The 18,598-nt window shown below is 32.5% G+C and overlaps 2 protein-coding genes across 4 annotated transcripts; one reads left to right on the top strand and one right to left on the bottom strand.

Moving 5' to 3' along the window:
- Positions 1-3,389: 3,389 nt before the first annotated feature.
- LOC107488256 (protein LURP-one-related 4) lies at positions 3,390-4,249 on the top strand. Its single transcript, XM_016108975.3, has 3 exons — positions 3,390-3,655; positions 3,703-3,957; positions 4,027-4,249. The coding sequence occupies exons 1-3, from the start codon at positions 3,446-3,448 to the stop codon at positions 4,159-4,161; spliced, it is 600 nt and encodes a 199-aa protein (XP_015964461.1). The 5' UTR covers positions 3,390-3,445; the 3' UTR covers positions 4,162-4,249.
- Positions 4,250-4,402: 153 nt separating this feature from the next.
- On the bottom strand, positions 4,403-8,870 carry LOC107488255 (uncharacterized). 3 transcript variants are annotated; one of them, XM_052261322.1, is made up of 9 exons: positions 8,258-8,870; positions 7,934-8,134; positions 7,733-7,855; positions 7,545-7,582; positions 7,346-7,454; positions 7,036-7,213; positions 5,096-6,933; positions 4,847-4,987; positions 4,403-4,651 (listed from the first exon to the last, which is right to left on the bottom strand). In XM_052261322.1, the coding sequence occupies exons 1-9, from the start codon at positions 8,333-8,335 to the stop codon at positions 4,424-4,426; spliced, it is 2,934 nt and encodes a 977-aa protein (XP_052117282.1). In that variant the 5' UTR covers positions 8,336-8,870; the 3' UTR covers positions 4,403-4,423. The 3 variants fall into 3 exon arrangements, with proteins under 3 accessions (XP_052117282.1, XP_020997912.1, XP_015964459.1); XM_021142253.2 differs by having other exon boundaries at positions 5,096-7,213; XM_016108973.3 differs by having other exon boundaries at positions 4,847-4,984; positions 5,096-7,213.
- Between the last annotated feature and the right edge of the window lie 9,728 nt (positions 8,871-18,598).

The raw sequence follows: 18,598 nt of genomic DNA, 5'->3' as shown, positions 1-18,598 counted from the left end.
TGAGGACTTCTCCCCAGGAATGAAGGTGGTGTTGACTAGTAATCCAGTGTTCACTTATACGGTAAACAGAATCCTCTCTCTGGAGCATATTGAGCTACTTTATGAGGACACAGGAAGAAAATTCACAGTGAGGGGTGAAGAGCTGAGCCCATATGATCCTCCTCCCTAGAGGAGCTGACCGTCAAGATGATGAGCGGGATATCGATAAACTCGATGCATATGTGGTAACATAATATATTCCTTTTCTCGTTAGTGCTTTGATACGAGACCTGCGAAACCCATCCCGATTATAGTGGATAGCTTGGTTAACGGGTTCTTTTGTGATCTTGTCACATATTGTCGTCCTTATCTTAGTTGTAAATCCTACTTTCTTTGTGTAGGTAACATAGAATTCATGAGCCAGTTGCAACTGCACAAACTGCATTCCAACTCTTGGTATTTCGTCTTCTTGAAGACAATTGTGATCCGGTAACTACGTTTCAGATAAAAAAATCAATGCCATTAATTATCAAATCAAACATGCGGATCATGACTACACAAAATTAAATTAGAGTCCAAACCTCGTAACCAAGATCCATCTCTTCGCTTCCAACCTCAGTAACATCTGATAGTTTCATGGCCTACAATTCTAAAATAAACGCAGAAATGCAATAATAATAATAATAATAATAATAATAATAATAATAATAATAATAATAATAATAATAATAATAAGAAATCCTTAGTAAATATCATGTACATAAAACCTCACTAACTAGCACAATAAATGCGATAAAAAATAGAAATGAAATCAATCATCATACCCATTTTAGCTTAGAAACAAATGCATGAAAATGAAAATGACAATAATATTAATTGAATTAATTATTTCATTTTACCTATTATATAAGTATTGTAACTACTATCTATTCTCTTTCACAATAACACTGTACATCATATAGTTGAACATGCAGTACATACAACTACCATACACATAGTTTAGTCTTTGATTTCAGAACCAATGGTGACTAGAGTTTTTTTTTTTATTCATTCAATGTCTATCATGTATAATTATAAACATATATTCTAATCTAAACATGCAGGAAGCAGCTTAAGTATCCCATCAGTTGATAACTCTTGCCTTTTTAATGTTTATTTTCAAATATATTCTTCATAATAATAATAATAATAATAATAATAATAATAATAATAATAATAATACCATTAGCTGTAACTCAAATTCAATATACATCACTACTAAGGTTTCAGGGGACCTATGGGCATTATGCAGAGAAACATGAGTGATTACTTATTGAGTAGCAAGGTCTCCAAATGTAGTCAACTCTCATGCTTATACATGTAATTTAAATTTGGTTATATAACTTCATATATTCATAAAAGATAATCCAAAAAAGACCTAGTTTCATCCAGCAACAAACCAATATGCCATGATCACTTAATTTATGCAAAATTCCCATACATATAAGCATACCATCAATATAAAATCATCACAAATTTGGTTGAATCATGAATGTTTATGATGCATCTGGATAAGCATTAAACATAAATTAAACATGCCACTTGCATTGAGTGTAAACATCTAAATCATTTGAAAAATAACCATCTATTATCAATGTTTTGAACGTAAGTTGCTCACCTTATTCGATTGCTCACCCTCGATGATGAAATAGTCGGCTATGTTTTCATGTGAATTTGATGAATTTTCATTACCGGTGGAAGATGGAACACAATCCAGTGGTTCAACCACATTGCACTTTAGTAAGAAACTTTGGCGGGGTGATGGGCATGAAAGAGGAAGCACACTTGAGACCCTTTTATCTTGCGACGTCGACATTGGGAAGAAGGCACACACTAGCTGCGCACTATCCTCGCTAGACGTCCGAGTTGTTGTGGTGCCGCGAAGTTCGACCCACACGATAAGAACGTGGTGCTGGGCGGTGGCCTCTGCGAACGACGTCAGTCGGAACAGAGTTGGCACTATGTCAGAGGCGGCTAGTGACCATGGCAGCACTGCACCGGCAAGATTCGAGGAGAAATGAAGAGAAGGAGGTCACACCGTATTGAAAGAGGGAGGTCGTTTATTTTTTATTCTATAACTGACAGTAATCCTTATTTATTTTAAATTAGAAACTATTCAAAATTAATTAATTGTTCATAATTTAATTTTAATTATATTTTAATTCCATTATACACATTATACAATATATATATTGGCTCCTCATATTTTTTTTTAATAAAAAATACGTAAAAATTAATATTTTAGGGTGCGTGATTACACTATTACTGGACATACATACAGTTTCTTCTGGATTCACATTTGAAGACCTTTTGTGCCAAAAGGTTAAAAGGTTTATATCTAATGATATATATATATAAGTAGTTATATATATGAGTAGTGCTAGGGAGCCAATGGCCTAAACGTCCGGATACCAGGGATAATAAACATTTCATGTTATAAAAAGCTAATTTTGGATTCACCAAGATTTGAACTCTTAACTTTCCGGATCTGAAATTCTAATACCATGTCTTAAAACCACTCATCCCAAAAGCATAAGCTAATAGGACAATGTAACACTAATAATCATATCTCTACTACTTTCTAAATTTTCATACACATTGTACGCTTAGGTACATGTATATATATATATGCATCATCGGTACGCTATTGGGTAGTTGTCTTAATAATGCATGCCACCTATAATCAATCTTGCGAAACGATCAACTATACATATTATATGATCCGATTAGTCTAGATCAACATGAACTCACTTTAATTACTGAATCGATAGCAACGCATATGTATAAGCACCTTTTTATTGACTCGCTATAGTGGAGCATATTAATCGTCTTCTCCAATACATGTGAGATCCATTTTTAAAATATATGAAAAATCATATTTAAAATGTTATATATTTTTATAGAGTTATGGCTTATTAAAAAATTATAAGTTATTAAAAGGTTGTGATTAATAGATGTTTTTCTTCATGAGTATGATGATGCATGAATTTAGTGTCTAATAAGAATTAATGACAAAATAAAATACATCAATCCACACAAATATATACACTAGATGGCATAGATATTTGATACATGAGTGCTTCTCTAAATGCAAAAGTTCAAATTAAAACAAAGATAGACAGAGAGATAGTAACATATCATCCAATGTGAGCTTGTTCTCGTGCATGTACTAGGCTTCTAGTAGCAACTGCTAGTAACTAATATATATTTGGGTTGGATCGAAGTACTGTCAGCACGCCCAATGTAGTGCACAAAACGTGCTTTAATGGAAAATAATGACTCCATTCCTCCAAAGGCTATATGAAAAAATATATAATATTTCATTTTTTGAATGACCAATGGGGCAAATGAAAACAAGGAAAACCGTATTCACTATTTTGTATGATATAAAGAAAGACATTATTTCGCCGTGACCGATGTGATTCCAATGGCGAAGAAGGTTTACCCTGCGGCAGAGGCCTCATGTTCTGGAAAATACACAGTTTGGATGAAATCGCTTGTGTTCCACTCTAACGGCTGCACTGTGTATGATTCAAATGGTGACATCGTTTACCGCGTTGATAACTATGACAAAAAGGGAGCAACTCAAGTTAACCTTATGGATCTACGAGGCACACTTGTCTGTTCCATTCACAAGGTACGTAGGTATCAACCAATGGTGATCTTTGATTACTGTTGTTGCAGAAATTACTTGCTTTTGGACGATGGGATGTTTATAGATGCAATGGTTCTGATTCCGATTATACAAGGCAGCAACAGAAAACGAAGAAGAAGCCATGGTTTGAAGTGAAAACAAGTTATAAGATGATGATTACGGGAAGAGTAGCCAGTTGCCAAGTCACTACTATAGGCTGCCAAAAATATTGCATACACAGAATCTGTAGCAAAACATCAGGGTTTATGATCTTCAATATGAAGAACGGACACATAGTCGCAAATGTAAGTATTAAATTACTTCTTTGTATTGATTTTAATAATAACTAATTGATTGTTTGTTTGAGTGTGCAGGCAAAGCAAAAGCAGACATGTTCAGGGATATTACTGGGGAAGGATGTTCTAAGGTTGGATGTGGAAGGAGACATAGATCACTCTCTTATAATGGCCTTTGTCACTGTATTTGCTCTAGTCTGCGGCTCAATCTAATCAAGTATGTAATTCAATCAAAAGAAACATAAATATATAGTTACAATAAAAGAAAAGTGGTGATTGTACATTATAGTATGTAAGCGAGTGCCATTGGTAAAGAAGATACAACACTTTAATATTACAGATTCAGCATCAGGATGCAAAAATCAAGGTCAATAAAAAGGGAAGATAGGTACACATAATTTTGGCAATTTATTCATTATATAACACATGTATTTGGATGAAAGAAGAAGAAGAAGTATTAAGTAATTAGTACTAATTAGGGTTTGTTAATAGCCTTGAGGTTGAGGTTGAGGTTGCGCAGGGTCATAACAAGCTGTTGTCTCTCACCTTCTACCTCTGCAAATTTGAGGCTCATTTCTAAGTATCTCTCTTGCATCTCTTTTAGTTCGCTTTCCATTGACTTGTTTCTTTCCGTCAACTCACTTACCATCTCCTTTTCATCACATACATCTTTTGAAGAAATAATGCTTAAATCCTGAGAAACCTGTTTCATCAAGTCCACGTCAATGTTGAACTATAACAATAATAATTAATCTGTTGATAATTTGATATATAATACATGCCAACAACTCAACAAGCTATAGCTCAAATAGCATAGTCTCCCGTACCCATTTAGAGGTTGCAGGTTCGAATCTCCATATCTTTAGTTAAAAAAAAAAAATTGATACATAATACATACCTGCTGCAAAGCAATAATCTGATTGAATTCCTCCACTTTATTCTCCAACTCGTCAATTTTGGTCTGGAGTTCCTTCTCCTTATTCAAGAATGAACTTGATGAACTCTCCAATGCTTTTTCCTTTGACTTTACAAGGCCCTGCTTAATCAACATGGCCACCTCAATTGCCAGAAATACTAATTATTCTCCTAATACTTAAACAGGAATTCAAAATTTTCTTTAAGAAATTCTCCAATGAGTTAGTATTACCTCAAGCATTTTGATTTTTTCCCTCAGACTTGCCATGTCTTTTGAATTCTGAGGAGCTGAAGCAGTTTTCTTGTTCTTCAAACTATCCTTAAGCCTCCTCTCCATGCTGCTTAACGCATCCTCCTTCTTCTTGATCTCACTCTTCATCTGCAAAACTTGCTTCCTAAGTTTTTCTTTCTCCGCAGCCTCTTCCGAAACTGAACCTTTCAACTCACTGTATTGAGCTCTAACTGCTTCCACCTCCTTCTCCAATCGCCTAGCCTCGTTAACTGACTGCTCTGCTTCCTTCTTTAACAATGCAATCGTACTCACCAGTTCATTTCTTTCGGCACTTCGTCTCTGTAACATTTCCTCGGATTCCTCCATCGATTTCTTCATTAGTTCCAACTCATCTCTACGACTTTCATTTCCTTCTACTTGCTCGCGTAACCGCCAAATCTCTCCGTTCAGATCTTCATTCTCTGCCTTAAGCACTCGAATCTTCTCAGAGAAATCGCTACCAGCTTGTTCCCCGTTCTTCTTCTGATCTTCTAGCTGCTTTGTCTTGTCCTCGATCTCCAGCTTCATCTGTTGAATCTGAACCGTCATTGTATTCATTTGATTTGAGAGATCATCGAGTTTTAAATCATAATCAGATTGAAGCAACTGAATCTCTTGTTTAGCTTTTCGCAGCATTTCTTCTAGTAAACTCTTCTGCGAACGCAGTTGGCTCGCTTCTTTCAATGCTTTCATGGCAGCTTTCTCATTGGCGTCAAATGTGGAGGTCATTTGAGACGAGAGCCTTCTAAACTCCTCTTGCAGCCTCTCGGCAGTTTTAGCATTCGCCATTCTTGTCTTCCGCAAAGCTTCCTCTGCTTTGATGGCTCTCTGCTCATGTTCAACTTTGTCGCGCGTCACTGCTTCTAGGTCAGCTTCGAATCCATGTTTCTTCTTATCGAATTCTTCCTCCAATCTCCTGATATGCGTTTCGAGTTCCTTAATAGTAGCAAGAGAATTCGAGAAATCTTCTGACTGTTCTTTGAGTTGCTTCTCTAGATTCTCAATATGCATTTCAAGATCAGGATCATTATTATTAGGAGGAGGAGGAGGAGATGAACATTCATAATGCATTTTCAATTGTTCTTGAACTTGGCTTTGCTCAAGCTTATACACAATGCTATGATTCTCCTGTTTCAATATCTCATAGTCTAATGCAAGTTGTTCAAGTTGTACCTCTAAATCATCTTTGTCCCTTCTGTACATCTCTATTTCACCATAGAGGTCTATAATCTTCTTCTCAAGTGCTTCTGTATCGTTATTACCGTTGCTTTGTCTCTGTACAAGCTTCTCCATTTCTGTTTCTACTAGCTCCTTGGAGTCTTTGTTATTACACTGTGATTGCTCCAGCATTTCTTCAAGGTCCTGCACAGCAAGAACCAGTTCAGCATTTGATTCTTGCATCTTCTTTAACTGTAGCCGAAGATTGGCGTTCATGTCCTTTTCATAACTCAATTCCTGCCGGATTTCTTCCACGAAAGCGCCGAGATCTCTGGTTTCCAATTGCGACCTGCTTCGCAATCTGGCCTCGTCCATTCGCTTGTGGAAAGACTTGAGATTCTCACATTCCAACTTGAATGCGTCTCTTTCCTCTTTCAAGATAAGGATTTCCTTTGAGAGGTCTTGCCCTCTTTTGGTTTCCTTCACAATTTGCTTTCTAAGGGTCTGTAGTTCCATGTCTGACACATCCACATGCCTAGCCAATGCAGCAAGCTCAGCCTTGAGTTTTTCGGTCTCTGTAGGATGTGATTCTTCGGAATCTTCCTTTGGAATGTCATGGTTGGAGCCGTTTGTCGAATCGCCTGGTGGCCAATCAAAGTGTATTCTCTGATGCATATCATCATGCATTTGTGTTGTGGAGTCACTGATAACAAGTTTTTGAGATTTTGAATTGTGGCTCATACCTGAAAGAAACACATTTTTGCTGGAATGGATGTTCTTTTTTCTTTTCAGTCCAAGTTTTCGGGGACTATCAAGTCCAGAGCTGTCATCTGAACTTGACAATGTAGTGTCAGATTCACTAGATGTGCTGCAATTAACACTCAATTCTTCTCTATTGTTCATTGCTTTGGCAGTGACTTCCTGTGAAGAACAAGAAATTGTACAATTAATACATGAAATGAATGAATTTTCATGAAAAGCACATCATTGTTGAAGTTATATGACATTATTATATATGAAGTAGAGTCACGAAAATATAATTCCAAGGCTTACTTCAGAAGAGTTGCTTCTAGTGCTTTCATCTATGTCTGCATTGCTTAAATGGTTGCTTATGATCCAATCATGGGATTTTTGTTTGGCATCTTCACATTCCTCTTCTTCTCTGCAAATGTTATTGGCATAAAAAAAATTTCACTATGGGACAAATTCTATAATCTAAAATATGAAAATGATCATGGAAATTCCCAGTTACCTTTGATCACTATTTTCTTGAATCCTCTGGATGGATACCTGTTTATTAAGCAACAGAAGAGAAACTAATGAGAATGCCATTGCCTTGACTTATGTTTCACTCAAACCTTTAAATTAGGTAGCACTCAAATTTCAAGCAACCTTATATATGGAAAAATAGATATTAAATTAAAAAAAAAAAAAACTAACATGCAAAAGAGCATCAGAATGAGAAACCCTGATGGGAAGAGAGAGATAGGATGGTTTTGTGGCCTCAGCATAGTCAGCAATATTTATAGAAGCCTCCCCAATGGAGCTACCTTTTGATGAACCCTGCATATGAATTAAAGCAAAAATGAGATCACATTCTGATAAACAAAAACAAACAAGAGTGAGTTAATGAATGTATACCGTTGAAAGCAAAAATTGATATAACTTGTCAGTGAATTTGCCAGTCTTTGGGTCTTGAATGAACTTGACAGTTTCATATACAGGATTATGCCATGTACAAACTCCATTTCTAACTGTAGCTTGATCCAATCTGGTGGTTGGTTTTCCAAAGTCCCCTGGAACTATTGACAGCACCAATGCATCCACCCCACATTCATTCACCTGAAAAATTGTTACATCCCCCAACAACTTCATTCTAATACCATTTAAGAAGCAAACTTCACATGAAAAGGAATAGGTGAGTTTGAATTATTCATCCTTGATCCTTAAGAAAATGAATGAAACCTGTGTGAGATGGAAATGGAGCTTGAAAAGAGCTTTGACTCTGTTCCTGTCGGTCCACCATCTTGCAGAACGAAACATGTCTCTTTTTGTGTCTCACTCTTCACTCATCCACACAGAATGGAAATGCCACACACAATATCACAAGTGCAACTCAGAAATGATGAGTTGTTTTCAAAGATCTGAATTTTCTGGTTGCTTTGCTGCTATATATGTTGGCACCAAATTAAAGTTGTTTTGAGAAATACATGTATTGTGTTGTATTGGTCTGAAGAGTTAGATGGCGGTTTATGCATGAATCTGTATTGAAATAGAAGCTTCTCTTTTCACAAACAATTAATTAATCGTTCATGTTTATTTTTTATTATCAAGAAAAGTTTTATGTGTTTAGCTATTTTCACAATCTTGTATTTTCTATGGAACATGACAATAACGTATCTTCTCCTCCTTTTTTGACATGGATAGGTATTGTCGCCTTTTCTTTTTGTATTAAATTGAAATACAAGAATTCACATGCTTAGCCTTACCCATTACATTACATGTGATATATCAGTCCACTTTTCTAAGTTTAACTAGAAAAATAATTGAAAAAATAACCTAAAAGGAAGTGGTTAGAGACCTAGAGTAATCCATAGGAGAAGAAATTTTGTTTTGCCCTTGAAAGGGAAGTTATATTTATATATATAACCGTCAACAGTTTGGGTTTTTCTCATAATCCTGAAGTCTTTGGGGGTGTTTCTAAGATATGTTTTTTTAAGATGGTGAGAAAACTTTGAATCCAGACAAAAAGGAACAAGTAAGAAAGATGGTTCGTTGGATTCAGTAATGATATCGTAGAAGATAGGGTTCATAAGCTGAGGTAGTTACACTGGTTAGCTAGCTAGGGCCTAGAAGTTAGGACATTCCACAAAGTAAGCTTTGTCATGCTATGCCTCTACGATACATGAGAATCAAAGGTTTTTTTTTTTTTTCTTTTTGTAAATCTTTTTAATTAAATATGAAAGGAGAAGTAACAATCCATAGTGTTTGATCTGTAATCATAAATAAAATGTGTGCTACCTGTAGAAGGATATGAATTAATATTGGTTGAGACTTGAGATAGTTATCCAACTGTATGTGAAGCTTTGAACGGAATTTATTGTCATATATCCATGGATTCAAAAGAATTTGACAGGGTATCATTGGATTCCTTTAGGGAGTGATTATTTTCATCTAAAAATAAAATTTAATCGGTCACATTGACGACAGTTAAATTTCAACGATTATGAATAAAAAAACTACGATATGCGAAGATAATAAATAGTTTCATAGGTTTGTTTAATTTTTAAACTTATATATGTCGATATTTTAATTGTTATTTTTAAATAAAAATATTTTTATACAACTAGTGAACAAAAGAAAATTATAAGTTTTTTGGTATTATGATAGAGAAATATTAGGTGATCGTTAAAATTTTTTGTTTTGGCCGTCAACTTAATTTTTTTAGTCTAGTAATAATATAATAAATTTTAGCTCATATTTTTAAACTTTTATAATTAATAATAAATTTTGATAGTTTTCTAATATTTTTTGCTATGATATTTACAAAAAGATAAAATAACTATTGTAACAAATTCTAACAAATCCTTAATAAAAACAACACAAGAAAATGAGCATCGCTATATATTATTACACAAAAGGAAATATATAGATTTAATAAACTGTTTCTATACGAATGAAAATACATGCTAATTAGAGCACCAACAATATTAATAGCTTTGAGAGAAAGCCAATAGAACCTGCTATATACTAATAGCAGCCTTTGTGCCAAAGCACATACACGACCAAATTTATGTCTTCTTCTTCCTCCTCCTTGCTTCCTAAGCATCCATCACTTTATTAAATTATACTTTTTTGGCAACGTCTTGACTTAAAGACCGTCTATACTCGAAATGAATATGAAAATATTCACCAATAATAATACAGAAATAAAATCAAGACATATACATATAGTAGTGGCTTATTAGGTCTAAAACTAATTGGCATCTTAGGCTGCAAGTTATAAGTCATTAGTATTAAGTCTCACATTGTCTAAAATTAAAAACCTAGATAATCCTTATAACTGAGGTAACTTTTACTTTTTGAATTAGTTTTTAGGATAAATTAAGTCCACTTAATTTTTTATAATTAGAAATTAGAAATATAATTATTTATTTACTTTTTGGTATGGACTTAAATTTTTTTTTTAGACACACTTGGACACACTTAAATACCATCACGTGTCGGTGTGCTCAGTCTTATTCTTAATATATATTTTTTTGGTGACTTATTCTTAATATATATTTTTAAAATAAATTTAGATATAGTATATATTATTATTTATTAAAACAAAAGATATTTAAATACTTGATATAATTAAAATAAAATATTAAAAATAATTAAAAAATTAATTTATATTTTAATATAAAAAATATCAAAATATTATTACGATTTATCTAAAAATTACTTTATATTTTATATATATGTGTCCCATATTTTATAATATTTTAAAATTCGTGTGTCAGCGTGTCTTGTGTCGTGTCTTATCCTATATCCATGTCAATGCATCATAAATCTGTTATATATTGATTAAGATAAATATGCTCTATTAATAGGTAACTCGCGCCCATGCCCCTGCAATTAAGTTTGCAACTATTAAAAAGTGAATAAACTAATTTAACAATCTCAAACCATCTTATTAAAAGTTAATTATATGATAAAAAAAAATATTTTAGTACTAAAATTAACCACCACATATTTATGTATAAATATGTGTTGTTTAATTTATTTTTAATATGTATTTTATATTTTAATATATAATTTATATTAATAATTAATTTTTGTATATACCTAACATGGTTGTTTTATGATATGCATTTTCTTGAGATGGTAACGACTACATACCGTGATCTAGTAATAAAAAGTGATATTATTTGAGTTTTAGGTGAAGGTTTTTTTATTTTAGCTGAATTTCAAAGAATTATTACTAATTGAAAATGAGTTGGATGCAAATCTAAGGATCCAGAAAATCAATGAAACATTGACTTCATAGATATATTTTTTAAATAAATGGATGAATCACACCCTAAACCAGATGCTACCGTGAAAGGATCTTGTTGATGGATTTATAAATAACTATTATTATAGCTCATATCCCCTCATTGCTTTCATTTCAATTAGTCTAATATAACTGAATTTATTATTCTAAATTGTGAGGATTATTTTTATACACACACGATCATTAAAGATATACATTCGTCGTTAGGTTGATGGATTTACTGTGACTGCAGTTGAGGACAAAGGTGGTTTCGTTTTTGGGCCCACAAATGACGAATATCTAAAATCACGATGTACCTAAACATGATATATAATAACAAAAAGCACATTATATTATGATAGAAATTCAGTTGTAATGTAAAGTTGATAACTGATAGTCGTTAGATGATTTGACTGATTTGACTAAATTTTTATCTAATAACTCTAAGCTAACAATTTTACGTGAAGTCGATTGAACATAAATTTTTACCTTATATTATATATATTTATATAATATAAGGAGCAACAAATACATTAGGGTAACATTCAATGTTAGTTGCATGTACATTGTTAGGAATTAGGCATATTATACCCTTCCTTGATAACAAAATGATGAGCACCAATAAAAACATGGATTTATGGGGATCGATGGTGACAAAACTTACACATCCAGAGATTTGCAGAAGCAGTGGTACGTACGTGGAGGGCGATCTCAAATGAAGCTTAGATAAGTCGATGTATATATCATGCTTTTAATTTATTACTTGACTTTAAAGCTGCTTATTATTGTGTGTATATGTGTGGTGAGTGGAAGACTATATAAGTTATTAGTCAATATATGAGTAAAGTGCATTATTCGATTGGGTCCAATTTCAATGCATAATGCGTGTATTTGCAGTCACTAGCTAGCAGCTACCGAATATTGGAACAGAACTCAATTCATCAATGAATACAGAATATACTCATCACCAACACCAAGCATCGGTTACAAATAAAGCATACAGATATAGGTACCATACCATACCATACCATACCATAAATTTATTTAAAAATTTGAAAAGATATTTACGCATAATAAATAACAAATGCTAGAAGTAATAGTGTTAATAATAGCTTTTAATACCCCATAATATTGCCTTTATTTTGAAGAGTGCCAAATAACTTATTTATTATTGCTTTTAAAATAATGGGGAAAAAAATTGTGTTTGAAGTTTGCTAGTTTTATAAAAGAGTAATGCTACATTGCCAAGAAATATTATCAGTTTTTGTCAATACTTAGCCAACAATAATTTGTACTTATATTTATAGGAATTTTACATATAAAAATCATATAATTTACACTTATATTTATCAGAATTTTACATATATAAATCAATATAATTTATATTCATATCTTTTCAGAATTCGCACATATAAATTAATAAAATTTATTTATTAAAGATAATTTAATATTTGTACTAATTAAATAATAACTAAAAATATTAAAAATTACTGATTTTTACAAATTTCTCCTTATAAAATGATCCAAATATAGAAATTAGTCTACAGTGCTATAATAATGAGGCAAATGATAAGCAACTCAAAGTATACGTTATTGCATAATAAAAAGTAAAATTAGATAATAAAGCAAATATATATGTGATATTATGATAATGAAAAAGCAACATATTAAGTTTACATAAGTAACAGAGACCTAATATTAGATGTTAAAATTTTAGTAGACCTTATTTTAGGTTATCAATCATTATTGACCTTCAAAGGGATGATTCAAAAAGTACCAAAGCAGCCATTTACAATGAATGGGTTCATAAGTGGCAGATTATTGATCCTTAATCACCAACTGATCGTGAAAAGAATGAAGATTGTGCTCAAGATTGGATTGATTAAGCAAACAATTCAACATATATATGTTAATTATAGGATACTTATTGTTATTGGTTGTTGGAAACAGGCCCATCTTGTACTTATGAGACACAAAAGTTGTAACCATAAAGATGTATGTTTGATGCTAGCTTATAATAATGATGATGTTAATTATTTGCATAGAAACATCATTGCAGGCTAGTTTGGTCCCATTCCACATTTTCAGCTAGGTTATTCAACCTTATTAATCCGCTTTTCTCATTATGATTTCCACTTTTGATCCTTATAATAATATATCTAGTGATTTTTTTCTTTTTCCAAGTCTAAAAGCAAGAATTTGTTAAATAATATAGGAATAATTGACGAATTTGTCTGGCTTCTTTCCTTTCACATCAAGAGTTCTTAACTTCTAATTCGCAAAAGCATTGTTGAGTCACAACTTGAGCTATATATACAACCAGAAGTAGACATGAATTCAACAAATTACAAATATTAGAGCAATTATTCCGTGCCCATAAATAGATTTAGTTATTATGATTTATTTACAAATAAACTACACGTGGAAAGTGGGAAACAAACAAATATTTATCTACGACCCTTTAATAATTAGAAAGAAAACGGACAAAAGGGTTATATCCTACAGAAGTAGGTGACTCATGAGAGATTATTCTTGATTACTATTGTTAATGTTCTCGTGAATATATATGGTTGACGGTTTTGCATAGTTTTGGGAATTTTGGATCACTGGATTATCTCTTTCAATTCAATAACGTGACTACATACAACAATAAAGATACACGTCTTTAATAAATTAAGGTATAGAATAGACAAAGTTAATTAACTTTTTAGATATTTTTGGCTTCAACTTTATATATTGTGTTGGAGAAAGACAGTGGTGAAAGCAATGATGAAGTGATTACAAGAGTGCTGAAATGATGAGCTTGCATTGGGACAGACATGATGACATGAGAGACAACAGAAGGTGCTCACGTGAACCTGGAATTGGCCCCTTATCCATCATCATCAAACTATCCACTCACAAGTCCTCACACCCTTTTGATGTTATTTTGGTATACCATCAATATTATTGGAAGTAATATCCTTGGATTATTAATTTTGAGACATATAAGAACTCTCTCAATACTAATTAGTAATTACACTCTATTATTCCTCTATTATTCCATTGCCGAACAAGTCAAGGATTAATTCGTTGCGGATCAAAACTCTATTTAAGTGTGTCACTAGCAAATAAGTTGCTGCATGTACAAAACAGGATTTAAACCTATAACACTTGTTTAAGCAGATTAGTGAATTAACTACTAAACCAACTCATCTTATTTGGTATAGTAATACTTAATAAAGATTAATTGTAAACAAAGAAGAACACATTTATTGCTTTGTTCACTTTTCTCTTTAACATCGGGATTGCAAGAGATCATGTGAAATTCATGCAGCAGCACTTTATGTTTTGATACACAGCCAACTCAATGAGCTTAGTCTTTAGTTTAGTTTTTGGTACGGAGAACATTTTCCTTTGACTAGATTGGGATTTTTTGACTGAGATATGGAAAGAGTACAATAAATAAAGCCCAGCTTTCTTTTCATCTTGGCCTATCTTCATCATAACACTTTCCTTGAAGTCAGGCCCAGTTACCTCATAGCCTAACTGTCTAAGAAGAAAAACTGATATGAAAACATTTATTTCAATACCATTTTTTCTTTTTATGTGTTTTATTTGTTAGATTTTTATCATTAATTTTAATTTTAAAAATATAAAAACATTTATCTAATCCCTATGTTATCTTAAATTTATTCGTTCTCTTTTTTGCTTTCTAATTTTTTTAAAAGAAAATCTATAATTCTCAACTTTTCTCCACTTTCGGTCACTTTTTGCGATCTTATATTTTTATTCTAAAAGTGGTTTATGAAAAAGGATATAGTAAAATAATATTATTTAATGATTAAAAATTAATGATTAAAAATAATCCTGTAAGCGGCCTATAAGTCAAAGAGCAAAGTTAGTCGGTTGCAAAGTGAATTGTTAGGATAATAACGTGTATGGTGCAATCCCAAATTCCCAATCAAGAAAATCAAAAGCTTAAAGAGTGAGACTCAAGTGTTAAATGCGGTGAGGAAAAGTCAGATATCAGAATAATAAATTAAAGCTTAATGGGACTCCAAAATCATAAAGTTATATACATAAACAAAAGATTCATTCACATTGCATGCTTTTCGAGGATCCACTAGTACCAAATTTGAATATAGAAGGTGCAATAGACAACAAACAAAGAACCAAGGTGTGGCTTGTTTGTTAGCCACATCTATTTTTATTATATAAAAATTAAAATTATTCTCCACGTATAACGTTTTTTCATACAAATTATTTATATTTACGTGCGCACATTTTTTTTATTATTGGACATTCTTCTTCTTCTTCTTACTGCACATTTTTTCTTTTTTTTCTCTTTCGTTATCGTCGTTACCAACACCACCACTTCCTCCTCTTTTTTCTCTTTTTTTTTCATTGGAATTTCTTCTCCTCCTTCCTTTTCTTCTTTCTCCTCCATCATCAGTCATTTTGTTGTTGAAGATAATGAATAATTCAAGTTCAGATTGTCAATTGAAGCAAAACAAAATTGATTATTATTTTGAATCCAATCAAGTAGTTGACGTAGAGTTCAATTCTAGTTAATTTTTTCATTAGTAGTTTATGATTCTATAGGTGAATAATGTTTCATCGTTGATGGTTTGAATTGAATATAATGTAAAAGTTCAGCATTAAAGAAAATATTTTTCTGTATTTGCAGTAAATTTGGGTGTAACACGAAGATATTTGGGTGTATTCTTTAAGAATTTTCGATGTATATTTGCTGGTAAATTCTGCATAATTCAAAACTCTTCTTCTCCCTCCTCATTTTCTACTGCTTCTTCTTCTTCTTTTTCATTATCATCATTATCATCTTTTTTTTTCTTATTCATCTTTTTTTCTTGTTTTATCTTCTCAAATTTCTTTTTGTTTTACTCTTTTAACAAGAATAAAAACAAAAAAAATCAAACAAAAAAGAAGAAGAAATACATAATGGTACAAAATTATTTGGAATATGTTAGAAAATTAAATCAAGAGGTATGCAAGTAACAAAAGTTTAGAAAAGTCAAAGACAAAATTCAATTTGAATTCAAAGTGGTTACAAGTTCATGGTTCATCACCTCCATACTAGAAGAATCATGAAGTGCATTGGAAGCTTCAAGATTGATGACTAAGTTTAATAAAGAATTTTCACGATGTGCTAGAAATTACAAGAAGTTACTTATTTGAATAGTCAAAGTAAGAAGCAAAGCTGGATAAGTATGTGTATTAAGAAGCTGGTAGAATCATGAACTTTTAGTATGAAACTTTGTCTATATAAAGGCACATATGCCTTATGTATTTTGTATGTTCTATGAAATGAAAAAAGATATGATTATGTGAAGTTCTTCTTTGTTCTATTATTTCATATGAGTGTTGGTAAAGTTGAGAGATGAAAAATATGATAGCGTCATTTATATGAGTGAGTGATCCTAGGGCCAATATAGTGTGGGTATTTTTACTTTTATTTGGTATCAGAGCTGGTTAATCCAGCGCCTGGTGTGTGAGAGTTTGCGAGGTGTGGGAGAGTTCTCACATAGTTGTTGATTCATAGAGTCGGTATGGTAAACACTTTTAATATTGTGTGGTCCAATCCCAAGTTAGATGGAAAACTTGATTATAGTTATTGGGAGACTTTGATGTCTACCCATTTGAAGGCCCAGAACTTGTGGAATTTCATTGAACCAGTTTGCAAGAAGGAGCAGATGCTGCCCAACAGAGGAGAGATCAATTGACACTATCTCAAATTCATCAAGGAGTAGATTATACGGTGTTTGGCAAAATAGCAAATGCCAAAAGTGCAAAGGAAGCATGGAACACGTTGAAGCTGTCATACAAAGGCATAAATAAAGCTCAGAAAGCAAAGCTATAGTCTTTAAGAAGAGAATATGAAAGGTACGAGATGTCGAGCTCAGAAACTGTTGAGCAATATTTTACTCGTGTTACAGATCTTGTCAATAAGATGAGAGTCTATGGAGAAGATATGCCCGATAGCAAAGTAGTGGAGAAAATTCTTCGCACCATGCCAATGAAGTATGACCATGTGGTGACTACGATATTAGAGTCACACAATATGGATACCATGACGATTGCAGAGTTGCAAGGAACCATGGAAAGCCATATCAGTAGAATACTGGAGAAATCAGAAAAAACAACCGAGGAAGCCCTAAAAAGCCGAGTGAATTTCAACAATGTTGCAGAATCAAGCGGTACACAAGAAAGACAAGGTCGTGGTTTCAATTTTCAAAGTAGAGGCAGAGGAAGTTTTAGAGGTAGAGGTCGTGGCAATTACAACCAAGGAAGTTACAACAATTTTACACCACCTAATCAAGGAAGAGGTGGAACGAATTTCAGGCCTGTCAACCGAGGAAGAGGTCGAGGTAATTTTTATCAGGAAAGAACTAATTTCAAATGTTTTCATTGTGAAAAGTATGAACACAAAGCAGCAGATTGCAGATTCAAAGTGATGAATAATAATCAAGAACACATTGCAAAAAATCAGCATCAAAATACTGATGACAATTCGAGTACTCAGACTTTATTTTTTACAAGTAATTCATGTGCTGAAGATGAAAATATATGGTACTTGGATAATGCTTGCAGTAATCATATGTCTGGTAGAAAGGAGTTATTTTCTTCATTAGATGATTCAGTTAAATTATTATTGAAGTTTGGTAATAGTACAAAGATCCCTATTGAAGGAAAATGACACATACCAATTAGATTGAAAGATGGTTCTCTGAGTTATATTTCTGATATTTTCTATACTCCTGAACTTGATTACAATTTACTGAGTATGGGGCAATTATCTGAGAAGGGATATAAGATGATAACTTATCGTGGATATTGCACTGTATTTGACAACAATGGAAGGTTCATTGATAAAGTAAAGATGAGTTCAAACAGAATATTTCCGTTAAAAATTCAACATGTTAATCCCTCTTGCATGAGTTCTGTGATACTTGATGATAACTAGTTGTGGTATATGCGGTTTGGGCACTTTCATTTTTCTGGTTTAAACTACTTGTCAAAAAAAGGACTTGTTTCTGGTCTACCACGGATTCTTATTCCCAATTGTGTTTGTGAGATTTGTCAACTGGGAAAGAAGCACAGAGATCCGTTCCCTACAGGAAAGTCTTGGAGAGCTAGAAGATTATTTGAAATTGTGCATTCAGATCTCTATTCTGTAAAAGTTCCAAGTAATGGTGGTAACAGGTACTTTATCACTTTTATTGATGATTTTAGTAGATATACATGGGTATATTTTCTGAAGCAAAAATCATAAGCATGTGATGTCTTTA

The sequence above is a fragment of the Arachis duranensis genome, chromosome 5, assembly GCF_000817695.3.
Source record: "Arachis duranensis cultivar V14167 chromosome 5, aradu.V14167.gnm2.J7QH, whole genome shotgun sequence".
In the NCBI taxonomy this organism is placed as follows: domain Eukaryota; kingdom Viridiplantae; phylum Streptophyta; class Magnoliopsida; order Fabales; family Fabaceae; genus Arachis; species Arachis duranensis.
This window is presented reverse-complemented; position numbering and strand designations above follow the sequence as displayed.

Coding starts and splice junctions, on each gene's coding strand:
- LOC107488256 (XM_016108975.3), top strand. CDS start 3,446: ATGGCGAAGAAGGTTTACCCTGCGGCAGAGGCCTCATGTTCTGGAAAA. Junction 3,656..3,702: donor TTGTCTGTTCCATTCACAAG/GTACGTAGGTAT, acceptor CTGTTGTTGCAG/AAATTACTTGCTTTTGGACG. Junction 3,958..4,026: donor ACGGACACATAGTCGCAAAT/GTAAGTATTAAA, acceptor TTGAGTGTGCAG/GCAAAGCAAAAGCAGACATG.
- LOC107488255 (XM_021142253.2), bottom strand. CDS start 8,335: ATGTTTCGTTCTGCAAGATGGTGGACCGACAGGAACAGAGTCAAAGCT. Junction 7,856..7,933: donor ATCAATTTTTGCTTTCAACG/GTATACATTCAT, acceptor ATTCATATGCAG/GGTTCATCAAAAGGTAGCTC. Junction 7,455..7,544: donor CAAGAAAATAGTGATCAAAG/GTAACTGGGAAT, acceptor TAACATTTGCAG/AGAAGAAGAGGAATGTGAAG.